General features: G+C 46.9%; 1 protein-coding gene across 3 annotated transcripts in view; it reads right to left on the bottom strand.

Moving 5' to 3' along the window:
* Positions 1-22,499, bottom strand: part of MYH9 (myosin heavy chain 9) — a 126,384-nt gene that overhangs the window by 61,864 nt on the left and 42,021 nt on the right. The window contains exons 1-3 of one of the 3 annotated variants that reach the window (XM_038756515.1): positions 19,584-19,637; positions 15,795-16,146; positions 2,469-2,625 (exon numbers count right to left, since the gene is read on the bottom strand). In XM_038756515.1, coding sequence (XP_038612443.1) covers positions 2,469-2,625; positions 15,795-16,127 — 490 coding nt within the window. In that variant the 5' untranslated portion in view covers positions 16,128-16,146; positions 19,584-19,637. Of the gene's footprint in view, positions 1-2,468; positions 2,626-15,794; positions 16,147-19,583; positions 19,638-22,499 lie in introns of those variants that run through there. The other 2 variants (XM_038756516.1, XM_038756514.1) reach the window with 2 other exon arrangements.

Genomic DNA, 22,499 nt, shown 5'->3' on the forward strand with positions numbered 1-22,499 from the left:
CAGCAAGGAGGGCCAGTAATTGCGGTCAATGTTCAGTGCTCACTATGTGCCAAGCGTTGAGATAGTCACGATACAGCTCAGTGGAAAGTCCCAACTTGTACTTCCCAAGCGCTTAGTCCAGTGCTCTATCAATCACATAAATACGATTGATTGATTGATTGCTCTGCACACAGTAAGTGCTCAATAAATACCCCTCCCCCTCGTCCCCTTCTCCATCCCCCCCCATCTTACCTCCTTTCCTTCCCCACGGCTCCGTAAACATGTATATATGTTTGCACGTATTTATTACTCTATTTATTTATTTTACTTGTGCCTATCTGTTCTATTTATTTTATTTTGTTAGTATGTTTGGTTTTGTTCTCTGTCTCCCCCTTGTAGACTGTGAGCCCACTGTTGGGTAGGGACTGTCTCTAGATGTTGCCAGCTTGTACTTCCCAAGCGCTTAGTACAGTGCTCTGCACACAGTAAGCGCTCAATAAATACGATTGATTGATTGACTGATTGATTGCTCTGCACACAGTAAGCACTCAATAAATACGATTGATTGAATGAATGAATGGAAAGAGCACGGGCTTGAGAGTCAGAGGTCGTGGGTTCGAATCCCGGCTCCGCCACTTGTCAGCTGTGAGACCTTGGGTAAGCCACTTAATTTCTCTGTGTCTCAGTTCCCTCATCTGTAAAATGGGGATTAAGACCGTGAGCCCCAAGTGGGACAACCTGATCCCCTTGTATCCCCCCCAGTGCTTAGAACGGTGCTTTTAGACTGTGAGCCCACTCTTTTAGACTGTGAGCCCACTGTTGGGTAGGGACCGTCTCTATATGTTGCCAACTTGTACTTCCCAAGCGCTTAGTACAGTGCTCTGCACACAGTAAGCGCTCAATAAATACGATTGATTGATTGATTGACTGTCTCTATGTTGCCAACTTGTACTTCCCAAGCGCTTAGTACAGTGCTCTGCACACAGTAAGCGCTCAATAAATACGATTGATTGATTGATTGATTGATTGCACATAGTAAGCGCTTAACAAATACCACCATTATTATTATAAATCGGGTTGTCGGCAGTCCCGGTCCCACATGGGGTTCACAGTCTAGGGGGGAGGGAGAATGCTTTCTGAATCCCCATTTTAGATGAGGAAATGGAATTGACTTGCTCAAGGTCACCTGGCAGAAAGGTGGCAGAACCGGGATTAGAACCTAGGTCCTCTCACTCCCAGGCCCAGGGTCTTGCCGCTAGGCCACCGCATCAAGTGCTGGGCAGCTTGGTTCGGATAGGAAGCCATGAGCTGTCTAGATAATAATAGTAATAATAATAATGGCATTTATTAAGCGTTTACTATGTGCAAATCACTGTTCTAAACGCTGGGGAGGTTACAAGGTGATCGGGTTGTCCCATGGGGGGCTCACAGTCTTAATCCCCATTTTACAGATGAGGTCACTGAGGCCCAGAGACGTTAAGTGCCCAAAAACACACAGCTGACAACCGGCGGAGCCGGGATTTGAACCCATGACCTCTGACTGCAAAGCCCGGGCTTTTTCCACTGAGCCATGTTGCTGTTAAGTGCTTACTATGTGCCAGGCACTTTACTAAGTGCTGGGGTGAATCCAAGCAATGCTTAGTACAGGGCTTGGCACAGAGTGGGCTCTTAAATACCCCAATTATTTACTATTATCACCGGGAGAGTACAATCATCATCATCAATCGTATTTATTGAGCGCTTACTATGTGCAGAGCACTGTACTAAGCGCTTGGGAAGTACAAATTGGCAACATATAGAGACATACAATAAAGAAAGCAAACACGACCCCTCCCTCAAGGAGCTTACAATCTAGCAGAGGAGGAGGATTAAAATAAATGACAGGTAGGGCTGCCAAAAAAAGAACTCTCCGAGAGGACTAACTGGAAAGGTCTCACTCCTGTGAGCGCACTGCTGGGTAGGGACCGTCTCTATAGGTTGCCAACTTGGCCTTCCCAAGCGCTTAGTACAGTGCTCTGCACACAGTAAGCGCTCAATAAATACGACTGAATGACTGAATGAATGAATAAAACAAGTATTATTAACATTAGAATTCCTAAACGTTGGCTAGACCAGTCCAACGCCACCCGTGATGCATTGCTCAGGCGCTTAGTACAGTGCTCTGCATTCAATAAATACGACTGAGTGAATTGCTCAGCCACCGCTCACAGGTGGCTTATGGAAAGCTTGGCGTTTTTCGGTCTAGCTTGCTCTCCCCTCTCCAAGGAAGCCTGGTTTACAGAACAGATGGGAAAAACAACCCCGATAAGTCTTCCCAATCAATCAATCGTATTTATTGAGTGCTTACTGTGTGCAGAGCACTGTACTAAGCGCTTGGGAAGTACAAGTTGGCAACATATAGGGACAGTCCCTACCCAAGAGTGGGCTCACAGTCTAAAAAGCCCTTCTCTGTTTTAGGGGACCCTCGCATCCGACGCCCCCCGACTCACCCTGCATCATGCTCCGGTAGGCGGTGTCTGTGATGGCGTAGATGTGAGGGGGCATCTCATGCCTCTTCTTCCCTTTGTACATTTCCACGATCTCTTCAGAGTAGATGGGTAGGTTCTTATAAGGGTTGATGACCACGCAGAACAGGCCTGAATAGGTCTGAAGGAAGAGAGAAAAAGAAAAAAAGAAGCAAATGAGAAGGCCTTTTAAACAGTGCACTTCATCCTCAGCGGCCTGCCGGTTTGGCCAAAAGTTTCCAACCAGAAATGTCCTGCTGAAGACCAAAAATAAAAGAAGAACTGAGCAAAAGTGGCGAGCCTGAATTCATTCATTCATTCATTCATTCAATCGTATTTATTGAGCGCTTAAGCGCTTGGGAAGTCCAAGTTGGCAACATATAGAGACCGTCCCTACCCAACAGTGGGCTCACAGTGTAGAAGGGGGAGAATTGCCAGTCATCAATGGTATTTATTGAGTTCGTTGATATGTTTCCTGCTTTCAAGGAAGCGGTATGGCGTAGTGGACCGAGCGGGGGCCTGGGAGTTAAAAGGACCTGGGTTCTAGACCTGGGTCTGCCGTTTGTCTGCTGAGTTACCTTAGGCAAGTCTCTTCACGTCTCTGTGCCTCAGCTGCCTCATCCGTAAAACGGAAATTAAGACCGTGAGCCCCATGTGGGATAAGGACTGTGTCCAACCTGCTCACCTCATACCTACCCCAGCGCTTAGTACAGTGCCAGGCACATAGTAAGCGCTTAACCAGTACCATAAAAAGAAAAAAAAAGGGGGACTTTCCAGTCTAGAGGAGAAGCCAGGACCATTCTGCCTTGCTGCAACTTCCCAGGTCCTTCGGCCTACTGAAGGACCATCCGCTAGCTTCCATGTCTCCAAAGTTCACGCTAAATTCCCATCCCGCCTCTGCCTGGCGGCGGCAGTCCACACAACTGGTCAGCCCGTGCAGATAATAATAATAATGGCATTTATTAAGCGCTATGTGCGCAGCACTGTTCTAAGCGCTGGGGGGGAATACAAGATGATCAGGTTGTCCCACGTGGGCTCACAGTCTTCATCCCCATTTTACAGGTGAGGGAACTGAGGTCCAGAGAAGTGAAGTGACTTGCCCAAAGTCACATAGCGGACAAGTGGCGGAGCCGGGATTCGAACCCAGGACCTCTGACTCCAAAGCCCGGACTCTTTCCACTGAGCCACGCTGCTTCTCTGATGGTGAGCACTCCAAAATTCCCAGACCGGTGCTCTCTACACAACATCCTCTACCGAGGTGCCTGGCGTGCTTCGGGGCGTCTAGCCAACAGAGCCCGTGCAGGGTGCAATGAGCCGACCGTCTAGTGGGAATCAGAAGGGCCTGGGTTCTAATCCCGGCTCCACCACTTGTCTGCTGGGTGACCTTGGACGGGTCATTATTCCGTGCCTCCGTTTCCTCATTTGTAAAATGGAGAGTAAGGCTGTGAACCCCAGGCGGGACAAGGACTGTGTCTCACCTGACTAGATTGTATCTACCCCAACATATACTTGGCATATACTAAGCACTTAAATATCGCAATTATTATTATCATCAGGCTCCTGATTGATTACTAGATGCTGCCGCGGGGCAGGTTTTGAAAGTGGACCCCTCGTCCCTCTAAATTGAGGTGAATCCAAGCTGACATTGGTCATCGGGGATTAAGTTCTCTTTTCTCCTCCTCATTCTGCAGCTCTACGGAAGATGCTGTTTTCCGCTTGAGGAAGTTCACCAAACACTAATCCCGGACGGGATGGGAGGCCCCGTTCTCTCCTGGTGGCTCATTTCCCGCAGATTTTTCTACCCCATGGCTTCTTGTCACCACCTTTCCTTTTCAGCAAAATCAATCCCTCAATGCAGCAATGGTATTTACCGAGCCCTTACTACGTGCGGAGCTCTGTGCTGAGCGCTTGGGAGATTACGAAACAAAAGAGTTGGCAGATACGCAGCGAAGCAGAGTGGCTCAGTGGAAAGAGCCCGGGCTTTGGAGTCGGAGGCCATGGGTTCAAATCCCGGCTCCGCCACTTGTCAGCTGCGTGACTCTGGGCAAGTCACTTAACTTCTCTGTGCCTCAGTTACCTCATCTGTCAAATGGGGGAGTAAGACTGTGAGCCCCCTAAGGGGCAACCTAATCACGTTGTAACCTCCCCAGCACTTAGAACAGTACTTTGCACATAGTAAGCACTTAATAAATGCCATTATTATTATTATTATACGTTCCCTGCCCACAAAGAGCTTACAGTCTTGAGTGCAAATGCTTAGCAATCCAGAAGGGAGACCGAGCTGCCCTTCCCCCTATACCACAGGGAGGAATAATAACAATAATAATGATGGCATTTGTTAAGCGCTTACTATGTGCAGAGCACTGTTCTAAGCGCTGGGGGGATACAAGGTGATCAAGTTGTCCCACGTGGGGCTCACAGTCTTAATTCCCATTTTACAGATGAGGGAACTGAGGCTCAGAGAAGTTAAGTGACTTGCCCAAGGTCACACAGCAGACATGTGGCGGAGCAGGGATTCGAACCCATGACCTCTGACTCCAAAGCCTGGGCTCTTTCCACTGAGCCACGTTGCTTCTCAAGGAATATTAGCTTAGTGGATAGAGTACGGGCCCGGGAGTGCGAGCACCTGGGTTCCAATCCTGGCTTCGCCACGTGGCTGCTGTGTGACCTTGGGCAAGTCACTTCTCTGTGCCTCAGTTTCCTCAACTGTAAAATGGGGATTCAATGCCTATTCTATCTCCTTCTCAGACTATAAGCCCCCACGTGGGACAGGGACTGTGTCCAACCTGATTAACTTGTATCTATCCCTAGCACTGAGTGCTTGATAAGTGACCAGTTAAATACCCCTGTTACTATTATTACGGCCAGAACCCGACAAGAACTCCACGGGGAGGTAGAGACTTCATCATTTCTAGACTGTAAACTCACTGTGGACAGGGAACGTGCTTGCTAATTCTGTCGTATTGTGCTCTTTGAAGCACTAAGTACACTGCTCTGCACACAGGAGGTACTCAATAATCAATCAATCAATCGTATTTATTGAGAGCTTACTATGTGCAGAGCACTGTACTAAGCGCTTGGGAAGTACAAATTGGCAACATATAGAGACAGTCCCTACCCAACAGTGGGCTCACAGTCTAAAAATAAATAAATAAAATCGATAAATACGGTTGATTAATCTTAAGTAGCTGGCTCTTCCCCTGCAGCACAGAAGTCTTGGGCACTTGGAAAGCTCCAGCTGAAGGTAGTTTGGAGGTGTATTATACTCTCCCGGGTGCTTAGTACAGTGTTCTGCACACAATACGTGCTCAACAGATATGACTGAATGAATGAAAGGAATTTTTTATTCAAGAGAGCAGCTGGGCCGGGAACTGAACAAGTCAAAGATGAGAGCATTTCTCGTTTGGATTAGAGAACGGTGGGTTGTCGATTGCCTGTACTCCTGGGAATACACTGGCCATTTGTTTTCTGCCCCAAATTACCTCTTTCGCAAGGGGCCAGGTGAGCACAATGGCAAAGATGATGAAATTTGGTTATTCAAGCTCAGTCACACCCAGGAGGACTCCGGGGCCTGAGTGACAGCACTGCGGGCTTCTCCAAACAGAACGGCTGGAGACTCAGGGAGGGAGGGGGCTGTGAAGTTGCCGGTTTGGGCTTCTAGGTTTCAGGGTCACTTCACACTCGGAAAGGTGGGTGTCGGAGCAGTGTGCGGTGAGTAGGATTTTGGTGCATTTTTTAGGAGAGGGTTGCACTGGCAATGCGGAATCTCAAGGTCAATCCCTTGCCCGCATCTTTCCTTGGGCCTAGAAATCCCCCTTCACATTCACGCTCTCCCCACCTTCAAAACCCTCCAAAAAATAAAAAAAAAAATCACATCACCACTGATAGGCTTGCCGTGACTAAGCCCTTTATTTCTGAGTCGACTCTGCGCTTGGTCCTATGCCCCTTAAGCACTTTGACATTCACCTCAGCCCCAAAGCACTATGTCCACATCCTTATACTCTCCTTTTTCCCCCAATCTGAAATTTTATCTCACTATGTCACCTCCTGCAGGCTGAAACATCCTTGTGGGCAGGGAGTCTGTGCACTGTATTCATCTATCCATCCTATTTATTGAGCGCTTACTGTGTGCAGAGCACTGGACTAAGCGCCTGCAAGAGTACGAGACAACAGAATGGGTGGACATGTTCCCTGCCCACAACAAGCTTACAGTCTAGAAGCGGCATGGCATAGTGGATGCAGCACGAGCCAGGGCGTGGGAAGGTCGTGGGTTCTAATTCTGACTCTTCCGCTTGACCTCGGGCAAGTCAAGTCACTTTTCTGGGTCTCAGTTACCTCATCTGGAAAATGGGGATTGAGGCTGTGAGCCCCACGTGGGACATGGACCGTGTCCAACCCGATTTGCTCGTATCCATCCCAGCGCTTAGTACAGCGCCTGGCACACAGTAAGCGCTTAACTAATACCATAATTAGAGAGGGAGATGGACGTGAATATAAATAACAGAAAAGTACTTTAGTGCTGTGGGGCTGAGGAAGGGATGAATAAAGGGTACAGACCCACAGGCAGGGAGGGCCTCTTGGACGAGGTACGCTTCTAATAAGGCTAACTGTACTTTTCCAAGCGCTTAGTCCAGCGCTCCGCATATATTAAGTGCCCAATAAATACCACTGATCAGTTGATCGGGTTCATCTGGGTCCAGTGGGCCACGCTGCCAAAGAAGCGCCGGACTGGACGGAGCGCCGTAGCGTGACTTTTTCCCCAGCATGGAATCACACAGAGACGCAACTCTCCCACAAAGGTAAAACGGGGTGAGGATGGCCTGCTTGGAGAAGCCGCTCAGCTTAGTACAGAATAATAATAATAGCATTTATTTAAATTTATTTAAACAATTTATTTAAATAAGCATAATAATTTATCATTTATTTAAATAAGCATAGTGCTTATTTATTAAGCACTTACTATGTGCAAAGCACTGTTCTAAGTGCTGGGGAGGTTACAAGGTGATCGGGTTGTCCCACATGGGGCTCAAAGTCTTAATAAGCGTTAGTAAGCGTTAAGCACTTACTATGGGCCAGGCACTGCTCTAAGCGCCGGGGTAGATACAAGGCAATTAGGTCGGACACAGGCCCTGCCCCACGGGGGGCTCACCGTCTTCATCCCCATTTTGCAGGTGAGGTAACTGAGGCCCCAGAGACGTGAAGTGACTTGCCCAAGGTCACCCAGCTGAGGTGGCGGGGCCAGGTTAAGAACCCATGACCTGATTCCCAGACCCGTAACACAAGCATTGGAGAAGCAGCGTGGCTCAGTGGAAAGAGCCCAGGGCTTTGGAGTCAGGGGTCATGGGTTCAAATCCCCGCTCCCCCACTTGTCAGCTGTGTGACTTTGGGCAAGTCACTTCACTTCTCTGCACCTCAGTTCCCTCATCTGCAAAACAGGGGTGAAGACGGTGAGCCCACTGTGGGGCAGGGCCTGTATCCGACCTAATTACCTTGTATCTACCTGTATATATGTATATATGGTTGTACATATTTATTACTCTATTTATTTTACTTGTACATAGCTATCCTATTTATTTTATTTTGTTGGTATGTTTGGTTTTGTTCTCTGTCTCCCCCTTTTAGACTGTGAGCCCACTGTTGGGTAGGGACTGTCTCTATGTGTTGCCAATTTGTACTTCCCAAGCGCTTAGTACAGTGCTCTGCACATAGTAAGCGCTCAATAAATACGATTGATGATGATGATGATGATCTACCCCAGCGCTTAGAACAGTGCCTGGCACATAGTAAGCGCTTAACGAACACCGTAAAAAGAGAGAAAAGGCTAAGAGGCTCCCAGGCTCCATTTTGCCCGGGAGAAGGCGATCCGGGCAGAGCTGGAGACTGAAGCTCAAGGGGGTGGAGGGAAGGAGGCTCAGCTATTCAGTGAGTCACTCTCACTTCTCCGCTCTGGCAGGGCCTGGATGTGAAAAGAGGCTTGCGCCAGTGGTTTTACTCCTACATTGGGCCCACGAGGGATGACGGAGTTATAGAGGCCCTTTTTGTTTCAGGCCACCCCCCCAGCCAGGGCCACTGCGGCTCCGAATTAGTCTCACCTCCCACGGTGCCCGGGAGCCGGCTCTTAATAAAAGCTCACGAGGTACCATTTTGGAAGTCGGAAGAGGCAGGCCGCGGTGGAGAGGAGAGAGGCCGAAGAGAAGCCCGCCTTCACCGGCTGAGTCGTTTCTTTCCCCAAAAAACTGGGGGTCCTCCTAGCAGGACGGTTTCATATACAAATTGGGCTCTCTAGCAGAACTAAGACCTCTCTGTACTGAAAATTGGAAGAGCCCCGGGGAGCCGAGCTGTGGACGCCAAAGAAACAAGAACTATTAGTGTTGACGGACTGTTCTAGGCTCAGGAGGAAAGGGATCATCATCATCAATCGCATTTATTGAGCGCTTACTATGTGCAGAGCACTGTACTAAGCGCTTGGAAAGTACAAATTGGCAACATATAGAGACAGTCCCTACCCAACAGTGGGCTCACAGTCTAAAAGATAATAATAATAATGTTGGTATTTGTTAAGCACTTACTATGTGCAAAGCACTGCTCTAAGTGCTGGGGAGGTTACAAGGTGATCAGGTTGTCCCACGGGGGGGGCTCACAATTTTAATCCCCATTTTCCAGATGAGGTAACTGAGGCACAGAGAAGTTAAGGGACTTGCCCAAAGTCACACAGCTGACAGTTGGCAGAGCGGGCATTTGAACCCATGACCTCTGACTCCGAAGCCCGGGCTCTTTCCACTGAGCCACAGCAGCTTCCTCTAGCTGCTGTCCATCTAGGGATGGACAGAAATCCCCCCTCAAGAAGTGGAACCCTTCCTGCCTCTCCTTACCAACTCGTGGAGAAGCAGTGTGGGCTAGTGGATAGAGCGTGGGCTTGGGAATCATCAATCAATCAATCGTATTTATTGCGTGCTCACTGTGTGCAGAGCACTGTATTAAGCGCTTGGGAAGTACAAGATGGCAACATATAAAGACTTTACCCAACAGTGGGCTCACAGTCTAAAAGGTGGGGGACAGAGAACAAAACCAAACATACTAACAAAATAAAATAAATAGAATAGATATGTACAAGTAAAATAAATAGAGTAATAAATATGTACAAACATATATACATATATACAGGTGCTGTGGGGAAGGGAAGGAGGTAAGATGGGAGGGATGGAGAGGAGGGCGAGGGGGAGAGGAAAGAAGGGGCTCAGTCTGGGAGGACGTGGGTTCTACCTCTGGTTCCGCCGCTCACCTGCTGTCCCTCTGTGCTGTGTAACTTCTTTATTATTAATAATAATGATGGCATTTGTTAAGCGCTTACTATGTGCGAAGCAGTGTTCTAAGCGCTGGGGGGGGATACAAGGTGATCAGGTTGTCCCACGTGGGGCTCACAGACTTGATCCCCATTTTACAGATGGGGTAACTGAGGCTCAGAGAAGTGAAGTGACTTGCCCAAGGTCACACAGCGGACATAATAATAATAATAATAATGATGGCATTTATTAAGCGCTATGTGCAAAGCACTGTTCTAAGCACTGGGGGGATACAAGGTGATCAGTTTGTCCCACGTGGGGTTCACAGACTTCATCCCCACTTGACAGATGGGGTAACTGAGGCTCAGAGAAGTGAAGTGACTTTCCCAGGGTCACACAGCGGACGTGTTGGCGGAGCTGGGATTAGAACCCATGACCTCTGACTCCCAAGCCCGTGTTCTTTCCACTGAGCCACACTGCTTCTCTATTAATTAATATTTAATATTATTCAATACCATTGATAAATTAATTAATAATTCATGTTAATAATTATTAATGTGAGCTCTGAGTTCAACCTGATTAGCTTGGATCTAACTGTATGTTTAGAAAATAATAATAATAATGGCATTTGTTAAGCACTTACTATGTGCAAAGCACTGTTCTAAGCACTGGGCACTGTTCTAAGCGCTGGAAAGTACCTGGCCCATAGTAAGCGCTCAACAAATACCATAATTATTATTATTATTATGCAACTCTAGATGTCATGGCTGGCCCAATCCACCCTACGTTTTCTCCAACGACATTTAGGTTGCTTCCAAAAATCGTTCACAGTCGGTCGGGGGAAAGAGCTATGTTTGTATCGAGTAAAGGTCCAAGACAATAATAACTGTGGCATTTTTAAGTGCTTCATTCATTCATCATCATCATCAATCGTATTTATTGAGCGCTTACTGTGTGCACAGCATTGTACTAAGCGCTTGGGAAGTACAAATTGGCAACATATAGAGACAGTCCCTACCCAACAGTGGGCTCACAGTCTAAAAATTCATTCACATTCATTCATTCACATTCATTCATTCAATCGTATTTATTGAGCGCTTACTGTGTGCAGAGCACTGTACTAAGCACTTCCTATGCGTCAAGCACTGTACTAAGTGCTGGGGCAGATCCACGATCATACGGTCCCGCGCGCGGCCTGCAGTCTAAGCAGGAGGGAGAACGGGTATTGGATCCCCGTTTTGCAGGAGGCAAAGAGGAGGTGAAGTGACTTGCCCATGGTCACGGAGCAGTGGCGGAGGCATGATTAGAACCCAGGTCCAAGCCTGTGTTCGTTCCACCAGGCCACACTGCTTCCTATGAGGTGGTTTTCAGCCTGGGACTAGTAACGCATGTTCATTCAGTCCAGTCCTCTGTACACAATAATGGCTTGACAACCCCCAGCTAATGGGTGGGATCCAACCCAGCTCGAACTTCCAGCCTCACAGCAGTTATGTCAGTGTCCGTAATTTAAGAACGGTGCTTTGCACATAGTAAGTGCTTAATAAATGCCATTAGTATTATTATTATTATTATTATTATTATTATTATTATTATTATTATTATCATCATTATGATTTATATTAACGTGTCTCCCCTTCTAGCCTGTAAGCTCCCTGTGGGTAGAGACTGGGTCATCATCATCATCATCATCAATCGTATTTATTGAGCGCTTACTATGTGCAGAGCACTGTACTAAGCACTTGGGAAGTACAAATTGGCAACATATAGAGACAGTCCCTTTAACATGTCTCCCCTTCTAGCCTGTAAGCTCCCTGTGGGTAGAGATTGGGTCTGTCACCTTGCACTCTCTCGAGCAATCAATCAATCGTATTTATTGAGCGCTTACTGTGTGCACAGCACTGGACTAAGCGCTTGGGAAGTACAAAGTTGGCAACATATAGAGACGGTCCCTACCCAACAGTGGGCTCACAGTCTAAAAGAATAATAATAATGATGATGGCATTTATTAAGCACTTACTATGTGCAAAGCACTGTTCTAAGCGCTGGGGTGGATACGAGGTGATCAGGTTGTCCCACGTGGGGCTCACAGTCTTAATCCCCATTTTACAGATGAGGTAACAGGCTCAGAGAGGTTAAGTGACTTGCCCAAGGTCACACAGCAGACATGTGGTGGAGCTGGGATTTGAACCCATGACCTCTGACTCCAAAGCCCGGGCTCTTTCCACTGAGCCACGCTGCTTCTTGCTCTGCACACAGTTAGGCGCTCAATAAATACGACTGATACAGAACTCGTCCCAACTCTTGCATTGTACTCTCCCAAGCCCTTGGAACAGTGCTCTGCACACAGTAAATGCTCAATAAATACCACTGATTGACTGGCCCGCTGAGTAGAGAAGCGGCGTGGCTTAGTGGAAAGAGCCCGGGCTTGGGAGTCGGAGGTCGTGGGTTCTAATCCCGGCTCCACTGCTTGTCAGCTGTGTGACTTTGGGCAAGTCACTTCACTTCTCTGGGCCTCAGTTACCTCAACTGCAAAATGGGGATTAAGACTATGAGCCCCACGTGGGACAATCTGAATAACCCTGCATCTACCCCAGGGCTTAGAACAGTGCTTAGCACATAGTAAGCGCTTAACAAAAACTATCATTATTATCATTATTATTATTATTTATTTCTGGTGGCCCATAGAAAGAGCCAGGAGAACCATGCGTTCCTGCACGCCAGCCAGAGCTGCCGAAGGAAGCAGGCCCCATGAGAGGCCTGGTCATGCTTGTGGGCTGTGAGGTGACGTGATTTGGCATGGTCTGTACTTCCCAAGCGCTTAGTACAGTGCTCTGCACACAGTACGTGCTCAATAAATACGATTGAATGAATGAATGAATGAATGGTCAGGGTGCTTAAGTCACGTGCCACGGACAGTACATGGGAATGGCTGGCACCTTGGACAAATGAATCCATATTCAAGAAGACCCTTGACATGGGCTGGAAAAAACAGTCCAGATTTAAAAAAAAAAAAAGGTCAAACAGGGTCACATGCACAGTTAATTCACTAAGGGTGGAAAATCAAATTCCAGAAAATTCAAGATGGGGCAGGACTGGATTGCACAAGTTCAGCAAATACAAGGAAGATTTCAAATCCCAATGGACTTCAGAGTGTCATGCTTTAAATATTATTGTTAATTCAAGAGCCTAGGAATAGCTTAGTATGGTGCTTTCTGCACAGTAAGTGCTCAATAAATATGACTGAATGAATGGGAATTTAACACGTAGAATCCACAAGGTCACCCTCTGCTGACCCTCAGGATCCATCAGTTCTATGAAGGCACTGAGGGACCCCATTGTTTAAGTTTTGAGGGGAGAATTCCAAACTGAACAGAGATTTTAAAGTATATTCTGGAGAAGGAGCAGAGGCAAGCAATAAAAAGCAATTAATGGTTTGGAAGACCAGCCCCGTGAGGAAAGTTCTAACGGAGCTGGGTTTGCTTAAACTGGAGAAGAGTGGCCTGAGGACGATTTAATTATGGAGTTTTTCCGTATTCAGTGGGAGTTCACGGATCAGCGCTCAGTTTCAGAGGATAGGACTGAACGTTAAATTACAGCAGGAGGGAATTAGGGTTGATTTTAGGAAGAACTTCCTGGTCAAAGGCACTGGATACCAAGGGACATTGGGGTGTCATCTTTTGTGGGTCTTTTTTTTTTTTCCTTCAAGGACAACAGGCTGCTTATCTTTCTGAGACAATGCGAGCTCAGTCCACCCAACTGGTCGATTAGTGGCCCCTACCAGGAGTCTTTTTAGTAGTAGTAGTAGTAGTAGTAGTAGTAGTAGTAGTAGTAGTAGTAGTAGTAGTAGAAGTAGTAGAAAAAGAATTTATTAAGTGTGCAGAGTACTGAACTAAGTGCTGGGAGAGAAAACAGTTGTGAATTAGACACAGTCCCTTAGCTTCTGCTAAATTTACTACTTGGGAATACATTTGGCCAACTCCGTTACATTGTTACTCTCCCAAGCGCTTAGTACAGTGCTCTGCACAGAGTAAGCACTCAATAAATATGACATTGATTGGAATAGAGCCCTGTCCTTTTGCAGATCTGCAGGCAGGGAGGAAGTTGAGAGGTGAAGAATCGCCTTAGAGCACAAAGCAGCGTGGCCTAGTGGAAAAATAATAATAATAATAATGGCATTTATTAAATGCTTACTTTGTGCAAAGCACTGTTCTAAGCACTGGGGTAAATACAAGGTGATCAGGTAGTCCCACGGGGGTGGCAGTCTTAATCCCCATTTTACAGATGAGGTAACTGAGGCCCAGAGAAGTGAAGTGACTTGCCCAAAGTCCCACAGCTGACAATTGGCAGAGCCGGAATTTGAACCCATGATCTCTGACTCCAAAGCCCCTGCTCTTACCACTGAGCCATGCTGCTCCTGGGCATCAGAGGACCCAGGTTCTAATCTAGTTCTGCCACTTGACTGCAGTGTGAACCTTGAGCAAGTCACTTAACTTCACTGGGCCTCAGTTTATTCATCTGCAAAGCGGGGATTCAATTCCTGTTCTCCCTTCTACGTAGACTGTGAGCCCCATGTCGGACCTGATTATTTTGTACCTACCCCAGCGCTCAGTACAGTGTTCGGCACATAGTTAGCACTAACAAATTCATTCATTCATTCAATCATATTTATTGAGCACTTACTGTGTGCAGAGCACTGTACTAAGCACTTGGGAAGTACAAGTCGGCAACATATAGAGACGGTCCCTACCCAACAACGGGCTCACAGTCTAGAAGTCCTTCCCTTCCCCTTCCCTTCCCCACAGCACCTGTATATATGCATATATGTTTGTACATATTTGTTACTCTATTTATTTTACTTGTACATATCTATTCTATTTATTTTATTTTGTTAGTATGTTTGGTTTTGTTCTCTGTCTCCCCCTTTTAGACTGTGAGCCCACTGTTGGGTAGGGTCTGTCTCTATATGTTGCCAACTTGCACTTCCCAAGCACTTAGTACAGTGCTCTGCACACAGTATGCGCTCAATAAATACGATTGATGATGATGATAGAAGGGGATTGTCTCATTGCTGAATTGTACCTCCCAAGTGCTTAGGACCGTGCTCTGCACACAGTTAAGCGCTCAATAAATAAGACTGAGTGAATGACAAGATGGAGAGGTTTCCCCAGAAAGTGAGCCATAAATTACTGGATTTTTGACCCCCCCCCTTCCTTCTTAGCTGTGGGGATAACAAATGCCATCATTATTATTATCGGCCCACAGAAGTGAAGTCACTTGCCCAAGGTCACACAGCTGCCAATTGGTGGAGCCGGGATTTGAACCCACGGCCTCTGACTCCAAAGCCCGGGCTCTTCAAATCCCGGCTCTGCCACTTGTCAGCTGTGTGACCTTGGGCAAGTCACTTAACTTCTCTGGGCCTCAGTTCCCTTATCTCTAAAATGGGGACAAAGACCGTGAGCCCCACGTGGGACAACCTGATCACCTTGTAACCTTCCCAGCGCTTAGAACAGTGCTTTGCACATAGTAAGCGCTTAATAAATGCCATTATTATTATTATTATTATCGGACATGGTAGAGAGATATGAAAGGAGGAATGAACCTGGAGGGAAATCCTCCCCAAATAGGGGTAGACCCTTCACTGAGGTTCTAGATGTGGTGAGATGGGGTGGGGAAGGGGGAGGAAAGAGAAGCCAGATGTTCGCTGTGCTCATAAAAGTCATTCTCCTCCCTATTTAGTTTGGTTTGTAACTGGCTTCCTGTTTACCGCCGTTGGATGCTTTTGGCTCCACGGAGCGAAAAGTTAATGCTATTCAAAACATTCCACCCAGGCATTTAAATGCCAAAGTTCAGGCATTTAACCACAGCATTCCTTGAAGCGTCCCCTTCTCTACCAAAGGGCCTCAACCCTCCAGTGTCCACTGGTGGAGGGAGAGGGCAGGGAGGTTAATACACGTCCGCAGGTCAAGAGTGGTGTCCTAAAAGCTCCCGGGGCTAACCGGCTCTAAGGAGGGGGACGGGGCAAACTTACGTAGATGAGGCCTGAGTAGTATCTCTCCTTCAGGTTGTGCAGGACTGAGGCCTCGTTCAGACAGGTGAGCTCCGCCATATCCTCCACCTTGGAGAACTTGGGGGGATTCATCTTCTGGATGTCATCCTTGTTCACCTTGATCTTCTTGCCATTCTCCACCAGCTCCACCGTGGCCTCCTCGCCCACTTCCTCTTTGAGACTGGCAGGCTCAAACCCGTTCTTCTCCGAAGGGACCCACACCAACTTCTTGGCCGCCCAGTCGGCCTGAGCCAGGGGGTTGTTGATGAAGTTTTTATCCACGTAGAGGTACTTGTCGGCGGCTTGCTGCGCCATTGTGCTTTCCAGCCAGGACCTGCCAGGGGGACGGGGTGGTGGGGAGGAGGAGGAGGGAGAGAAGAGGAAAGAAAGAATAAAATGGAAGTTAAAAACTGCAGCGCCATAACTACCGACGCTCACTCCCTCGGTTCTTAAGCCAAGGAAACCACTGGCAAACGTAGCTGGACGTGCGTTCAGTCCTGAATCTTTTAAGGCAAGGACAATTTTACACCTGATGAAGAAGAGTCGGTTTCGAATCCAAAGACGGCCTGGATGCCTGCAAAATACCATACAAGTCTTCATGGATGGGAATAATTGATTTATTTTATTTTGTTAGTATGTTTGGTTTTGTTCTCTGTCTCCCCCTTTTAGACTGTGAGCCCACTGTTGGGTAGGGACTGTCTCTATATGTTGCCAATTTGTACTTCCCAAGCGCTCAGTACAGTGCTCTGCACACAGTAAGCGCTCAATAAATACGATTGACGATGATGATGAATAACGAGAAGACTGTGAGCCCACTGTTGGGTAGGGACTGTCTCTATATGTTGCCAACTTGTACTTCCCAAGTGCTTAGTACCGTGCTCTGCACACAGTAAGCGCTCAATAAATACGATTGATTGATTGACTAATGGATTGGAGCACAGGCCCGGGAGTCTGGAAGACTTGGGTTCTCATCCCCCTTCCTCCGCTTGTCTGCTGTGTGATCTTGGGCAAGTCGTTTCACTTCTCCGTGCCTCGGTTCCCTCACCTGTAAAATGGGAGTTAAGACTGCAGCCCCCATGTGAGACAGGGACCATGTCCAACCTGATTAGCTTGGAACTAACCCAGTGCCTAATACAGTGTCAGTCACATAGTAAGTGCTTAACGAACACCATTAAAAAAAAATAGAGCCTATAATTACAGCTCACAGCAGAAGTACCTCCTACCATTCCCCCTTACCAACTCCAAGAGACACCTGGGAGTTTGTGGTAAAATTTGTTTGAAATTTCTGTAATGGCTCAAACTCATTATCTGCAGAATTAATGCGCTCATTCACTGCATCTTTACAATGAAGGAGTGTGGCCTAATGGATAGAGCACGGGCCGGGAATCTAAGCCGGGTTCTAATCCCGGCTCTGCAACTCGTCTGCTCTGGGACCCACAGGAGAGTCACTTTGCTTCTCCAGGCCTCAGTCACCTCACCTGTAAAATGGGGATTAAGACTGTGAGCCCCTTGTGGAACAGGGCCTGGATCCAATCTGATTAGCTTTATTAGATTTATTACTCTATTTTACTTGTACATATTTACTATTCTATTTATTTTGTCAATGATGTGCATCTAGCACATCTACCCACTGTTGGGTAAGGACCGTCTCTATATGTTGCCAACTTGTACTTCCCAAGCGCTTAGCACAGTGCTCTGCACACAGTAAGCGCTCAATAAATACGACGGATTGATTGATCTAGCTTTCCTTCTATTTATTCTGATGACTTGACACCTGACCACATGTTTTGTTTTGTTGTCTGTCTCCCCCTTCTAGACTGTGAGCCCATTGTTGAGTAGGAGCCATCTCTATATGTTCATTCATTCATTCAATCATATTTATTGAGTGCTTACTGTGTGCAGAGCACTGTACTAAGAGCTTGGGAAGTCCAAGTTGGCAACATATAGAGACGGTCCCTACCCAACAGTGGGCTCACAGTCTAGAAGGGGGAGACAGAGAACAAAACAAAACATATTAACAAAATAAAATAAATAGAATAGAGTAATAAATACGTACAAACATATATGCAGGTGCTGTGGGGAGGGGAAGGAGGTAAGGTGGGGGGGGGGATGGAGAGGGGGAGGAGGGGAAAAAGAAGGAGGGGGCTCAGTCTGGGGCCAACTTGTACTTCCCAAGTGCTTAGTACAGTGCTCTGCACACAGTAAGCGCTCAAAAAATACAACTGAATGAATGAATGAATAGCTTGGATCTACCCCAGCACTTAGTACAGTGTCTGGTGTCTGGTACACAGTAAGTGCTTAATAAATACCATTAAAAAAAGGGGGGGGGGAAGTCTCTGGTTCCTTCCTCTCCCCCTCGTCCCCCTCTCCACCCCCCCCATCTTACCTCCTTCCCTTCCCCACAGCACCTGTATATATGTATATATTTTTGTACATATTTATTACTCTATTTATTTATTTATTTATCTTACTTGTACATATCTATTCTATTCATTTTATTTTGTTAGTATGTTTGGTTTTGTTCTCTGTCTTCCCCCTTCTAGACTGTGAGCCCGCTGTTGGGTAGGGATTGTCTCTATGGGTTGCCGACTTGTACTTCCCAAGCGCTTAGTACAGTGCTCTGCACACAGTAAGCGCTCAATAAATATGACTGATTGATTGATTGATTGATTGATCGGGAGGCAACATGACAGACTCGCCTACGGGACAGGACCGCTGGCACTCTCTCATCCGTGCCCGCCGTATTCACGCTGAGGGACGGAGTGCCACATCCAAGTGCCCTTCTGATCTCTAGGGTGAGGGTTAAGTTGTGAATTCCTGTGAATTAGACTGTGAGCCCACTGTTGGGTAGGGACCGTCTCTATATGTTGCCAACTTGTACTTCCCAAGCGCTTAGAACAGTGCTCTGCACACAGTAAGCGCTCAATAAATACGATTGAATGAATGAATGAATGAATTCCTTGAGGCTAGAGATCACGTCTACTTACTGTACTGCTCTTACTCTTCTTACAGTCCCTCTAGGCTGTAGGTTTCTTGTGGGCAGGGGAACCCGTTTTTCAACTGTTAGAATCTACTATCCCAAGCACTTAGTACAGTGCTCTGCACACAGGAAGCGTTCAATAAATGTCCTTAATTATTGTACTCTCCCAAGTGCTTAGCACAGGGCTCTCAATCAACTGTATGCATTGAGCACTTACAATGTGCAGGGCGCCGTCTCGGAAAAAAACACCACTGATGGAGCACAGATTGTTCTGAACAAACTGGATGCAGCTATAGGAATAACTGACATCCTCGCTTTGGGTGGGAGCCAATGGTTTGATGATTGGAAATATTGCAGACTTCAGAGTGAATCCCCTCCCTCCCGGGCCCCACAACGATCCATGCCACAAAATCCCACACAAGGGAACTAAACTCAGACAGAACCATACTCCATATTCCCCCTCACCCAGGACAGTCAACATCTCTCTATCACTAAGAGACTGACCGTCCCACCCAGTAATACTCCAGAGTTCTCTCTCCCTGCTGTGAGGTCTTGTCCTGGGAAGAACTGCAGGAGTCTTGAGATAAATGTTTCCAAATTCAATGGGAACTCACGCCAAGGAGGCTAGACGCTTAACAGGGAAGTGACAGGAGGGATCTCCTAATTAGCCAAAGGAAGGATCCAACATATTCCTTCTTATCTAAGCTCCTTAATGGTTTCCAGACAGAAGAGAAGGTTCCAGTTACAGACCCACATCCCAAGGAGGAGCTGTTTGTTTTCCAAGCACCCACCTTGCTTTTCCAAAAAGGACTTCCCAATCAGATGTACACAGTGGGAATGGGAGGGAACGGCTCTCTAAATGACTTCCTGGTAGGTAATTTTGTTTACAGTCCTCGTGCAAACAGTCTTAAACTCTGCAGAGACTCCCGGGAGGGCAGAGGGCTGGATCTCAAAAAAAAAAAAAAAGGACTGAATTAAGACGAGTTTCTGGGAAAAGCCCATCTGGTCACAAAGGACCCTGGTCTTTGCAAGGGACAGAGCGGATACTGTTGGAACAGCGAGGAAAGCCAGCCCCAAGGGGCTTCTGCAAAGGTGCAGAGAAGTTCCGGTTTCATTTTTATGGTATTTGTTAAGAGCTTACTATGAGCCAGGCCCTGTACTAAGGGCTGGGGTACATACAAGATAACCAAGTTGGACACAGTCCAGGTCTCACATGGGATTCACAGTCTACATCCCCATTTTACAGATGAGGGAAATGGGGTCTAGAGAATTGACTTGCCTAAGGTCCCACTTTTTTTTTGGTAATGGTCTTTGTTACGCACTTACTATGCTCCAGGCACTATTCTAAGCGTTGGGGTTGATACAACCTAATCAGGTTGGACACAGTCCCACATTTCCCAAGCTCGCAGTCTTAATTCCCATTTTACAGGTGAGGTAACAGAGGCACAGAGAACTGAAGCGACTTCCCCAAGGTCCCACAGCAGACAAGTGGCGGAGCTGGGATTAGAACCCGGGTCCTCCCAACTCCCAGGCCCTTGCTCTAGCCACTAGACCACTATGCTTCTCTCCTGAGAAGTGGGGTGATTGTGAGGCCGGGGACACTCTGGCAACAGGCCTCAAACAGAGCAATTCTGAGCAACTATTCAACGGCAGAAAGGTCCGGGATTTACGTATCCATCTCACTCTCAAGTTGTCAATTCGCATTATGGTCATTTCAACCCCTGCAGGAGATGATGATGATCATAATGAGGATGTGGATGACAATAATAAAAGTAAAAAGAATAATGGTGGTGGTGGGTTTTATTAAGCATTTTACTGTGTGCCAAGCTCTGTACTAAGCTCTGGAGTAGATGCATGACATCAGATCGCACACAGTTCCCGTCCCACATGGGGCTCAGAATCTAAAGGAGAGGAAGAACCACCATTTAATCCCTATTTTACAGATGACAAACAATGTGGCCTAGTGGCTAGAGCAAGGGCCTGGGTGTCCGAAGGACCCGGGTTCCAAACCCGTCTCCACCACTTGTCTAATGTGGGACCTTGGGCAAGTCGCTTCACTTCTCTGTGCCTCAGTTACCTCACCTGTAAAGTGGGAATTAAGACTGCGAGTTTGGGAGACATGGGACTGTGTTCAACCTGATTAGGCTGCATCTACCCCAACGCTTAGAATAGTGCCTGGAACATAGTAAGTGCATAACAAAGACCATTACCGGAAAAAAAAGAAAAATGAGGAAACAGGCACAGAATGGCTAAGTGGTTTGTTCACTGTCCCAGAGTAGGCAAGGGGTAGAACCAAGACTAGAACTCAGGTCTCCTCACTCCCTTAGTTTTTTTTTAATAAATTTATTTTTAAATTATTTTTTATTTTTTGTAAATTTATTCTCAGGCACCTGATAGAGTCGATTCTCAACTCCCTGTGACTAGAAAGCAGGCAAGTACCCTTCATTTTGTTCCCCCTGCCAGGGTGGAAAAAAGTCAATTTGAGATTACAGCCCTGAACCTACTCGGACTATCACGCTCAGCCTGGTCATCAGAAGCCACGGATTTGCTGATAATCGTGTTGGACTGTGCTCTCCCAAACGCTTAGCACAGTGCCCTGCCCATAGTAAGCACTCGATAAGTACCATTTATTGATTGATAAAGGCAGGAGCCTAACCGGATTCAAAAAGCAACTCTAGCAATGCCACCCTAGTGCTTCAGGGTATGCCATAAAAACATTCCAGCCCGATAACAGAAGTCCCTGACCAAATATACCCCACCAAAGGACACTGGTTGGAACAATATTTGTTCCAGATCGTTAAAGAGAGTCCTCGAATCTAAAGGCTAAAACACAAGCAGCATGACCTAGTGGTTAGAACATGGGCCTGGGCAGAAGGATCTGGGTTCGATTCCCAGATCCAACCCTTGTCTCCTGTGTGTCCGCAAGCAAGGTACTTCACTTCTCTGTGCCTCAGTTATCTTATCTATAAATGGGGATCGAGTGAGCCACATGTGGGACAGGGACTGGTCCAACCTGATTAGGTGAAATCCACCCTAAAGGTTAGAACAGTGCCCGGAGCATAGTCAGTGCTAAACAAATGCCATTAAAAAAAATAATGAGGAAACAGGCACAGAATGGTTAAGTGATTTGCTCAAATCGATCCTAGCACTTAGTACGGTGCATGATACATAGCCCTTAAATACCATTATTATAATTTTTCTAAATTATTAAAGTCATCCTCCAGCAAAAGGAGCAGGCCTCCTGCCAGCCCCCAGAGACCTGAAACCTTTGACCAGCTCTTAGGGAACAAGGCAATGGTTAAGTGATTTGCTCATATCGATCCTAGCGCTTAGTATGGTGCATGATACATAGCACTTAAATACCACTATTATAATTTTTTTTAATAATTACTAAAGTCATCCTCCCAGCAAAAGGAGCAGGCCTCCTTCCAGCCCCCAGAGACCTGAACCCTTTGACCAGCTCTTGGGGAAGAAGGCAATGGTTAAGTGATTTGCTCATATCGATCCTAGCGCTTAGTATGGTGCATGATACATAGCACTTAAATACCGTTATTATAATTTTTGTAAATTATTATTAAAGTCATCCTCCCGGCAAAAGGAGCAGGCCTCCTTCCAGCCACCCCAGTGAAGCAGCGTGGCTCAGTGGATAGATCCTGGGCTTTGGAGTCAGAGGTCATGGGTTCAAATCCCGGCTCCGCCAATTGTCA

Source organism: Tachyglossus aculeatus, chromosome 14, assembly GCF_015852505.1.
Source record: "Tachyglossus aculeatus isolate mTacAcu1 chromosome 14, mTacAcu1.pri, whole genome shotgun sequence".
Classification (NCBI taxonomy): Eukaryota; Metazoa; Chordata; class Mammalia; order Monotremata; family Tachyglossidae; genus Tachyglossus; species Tachyglossus aculeatus.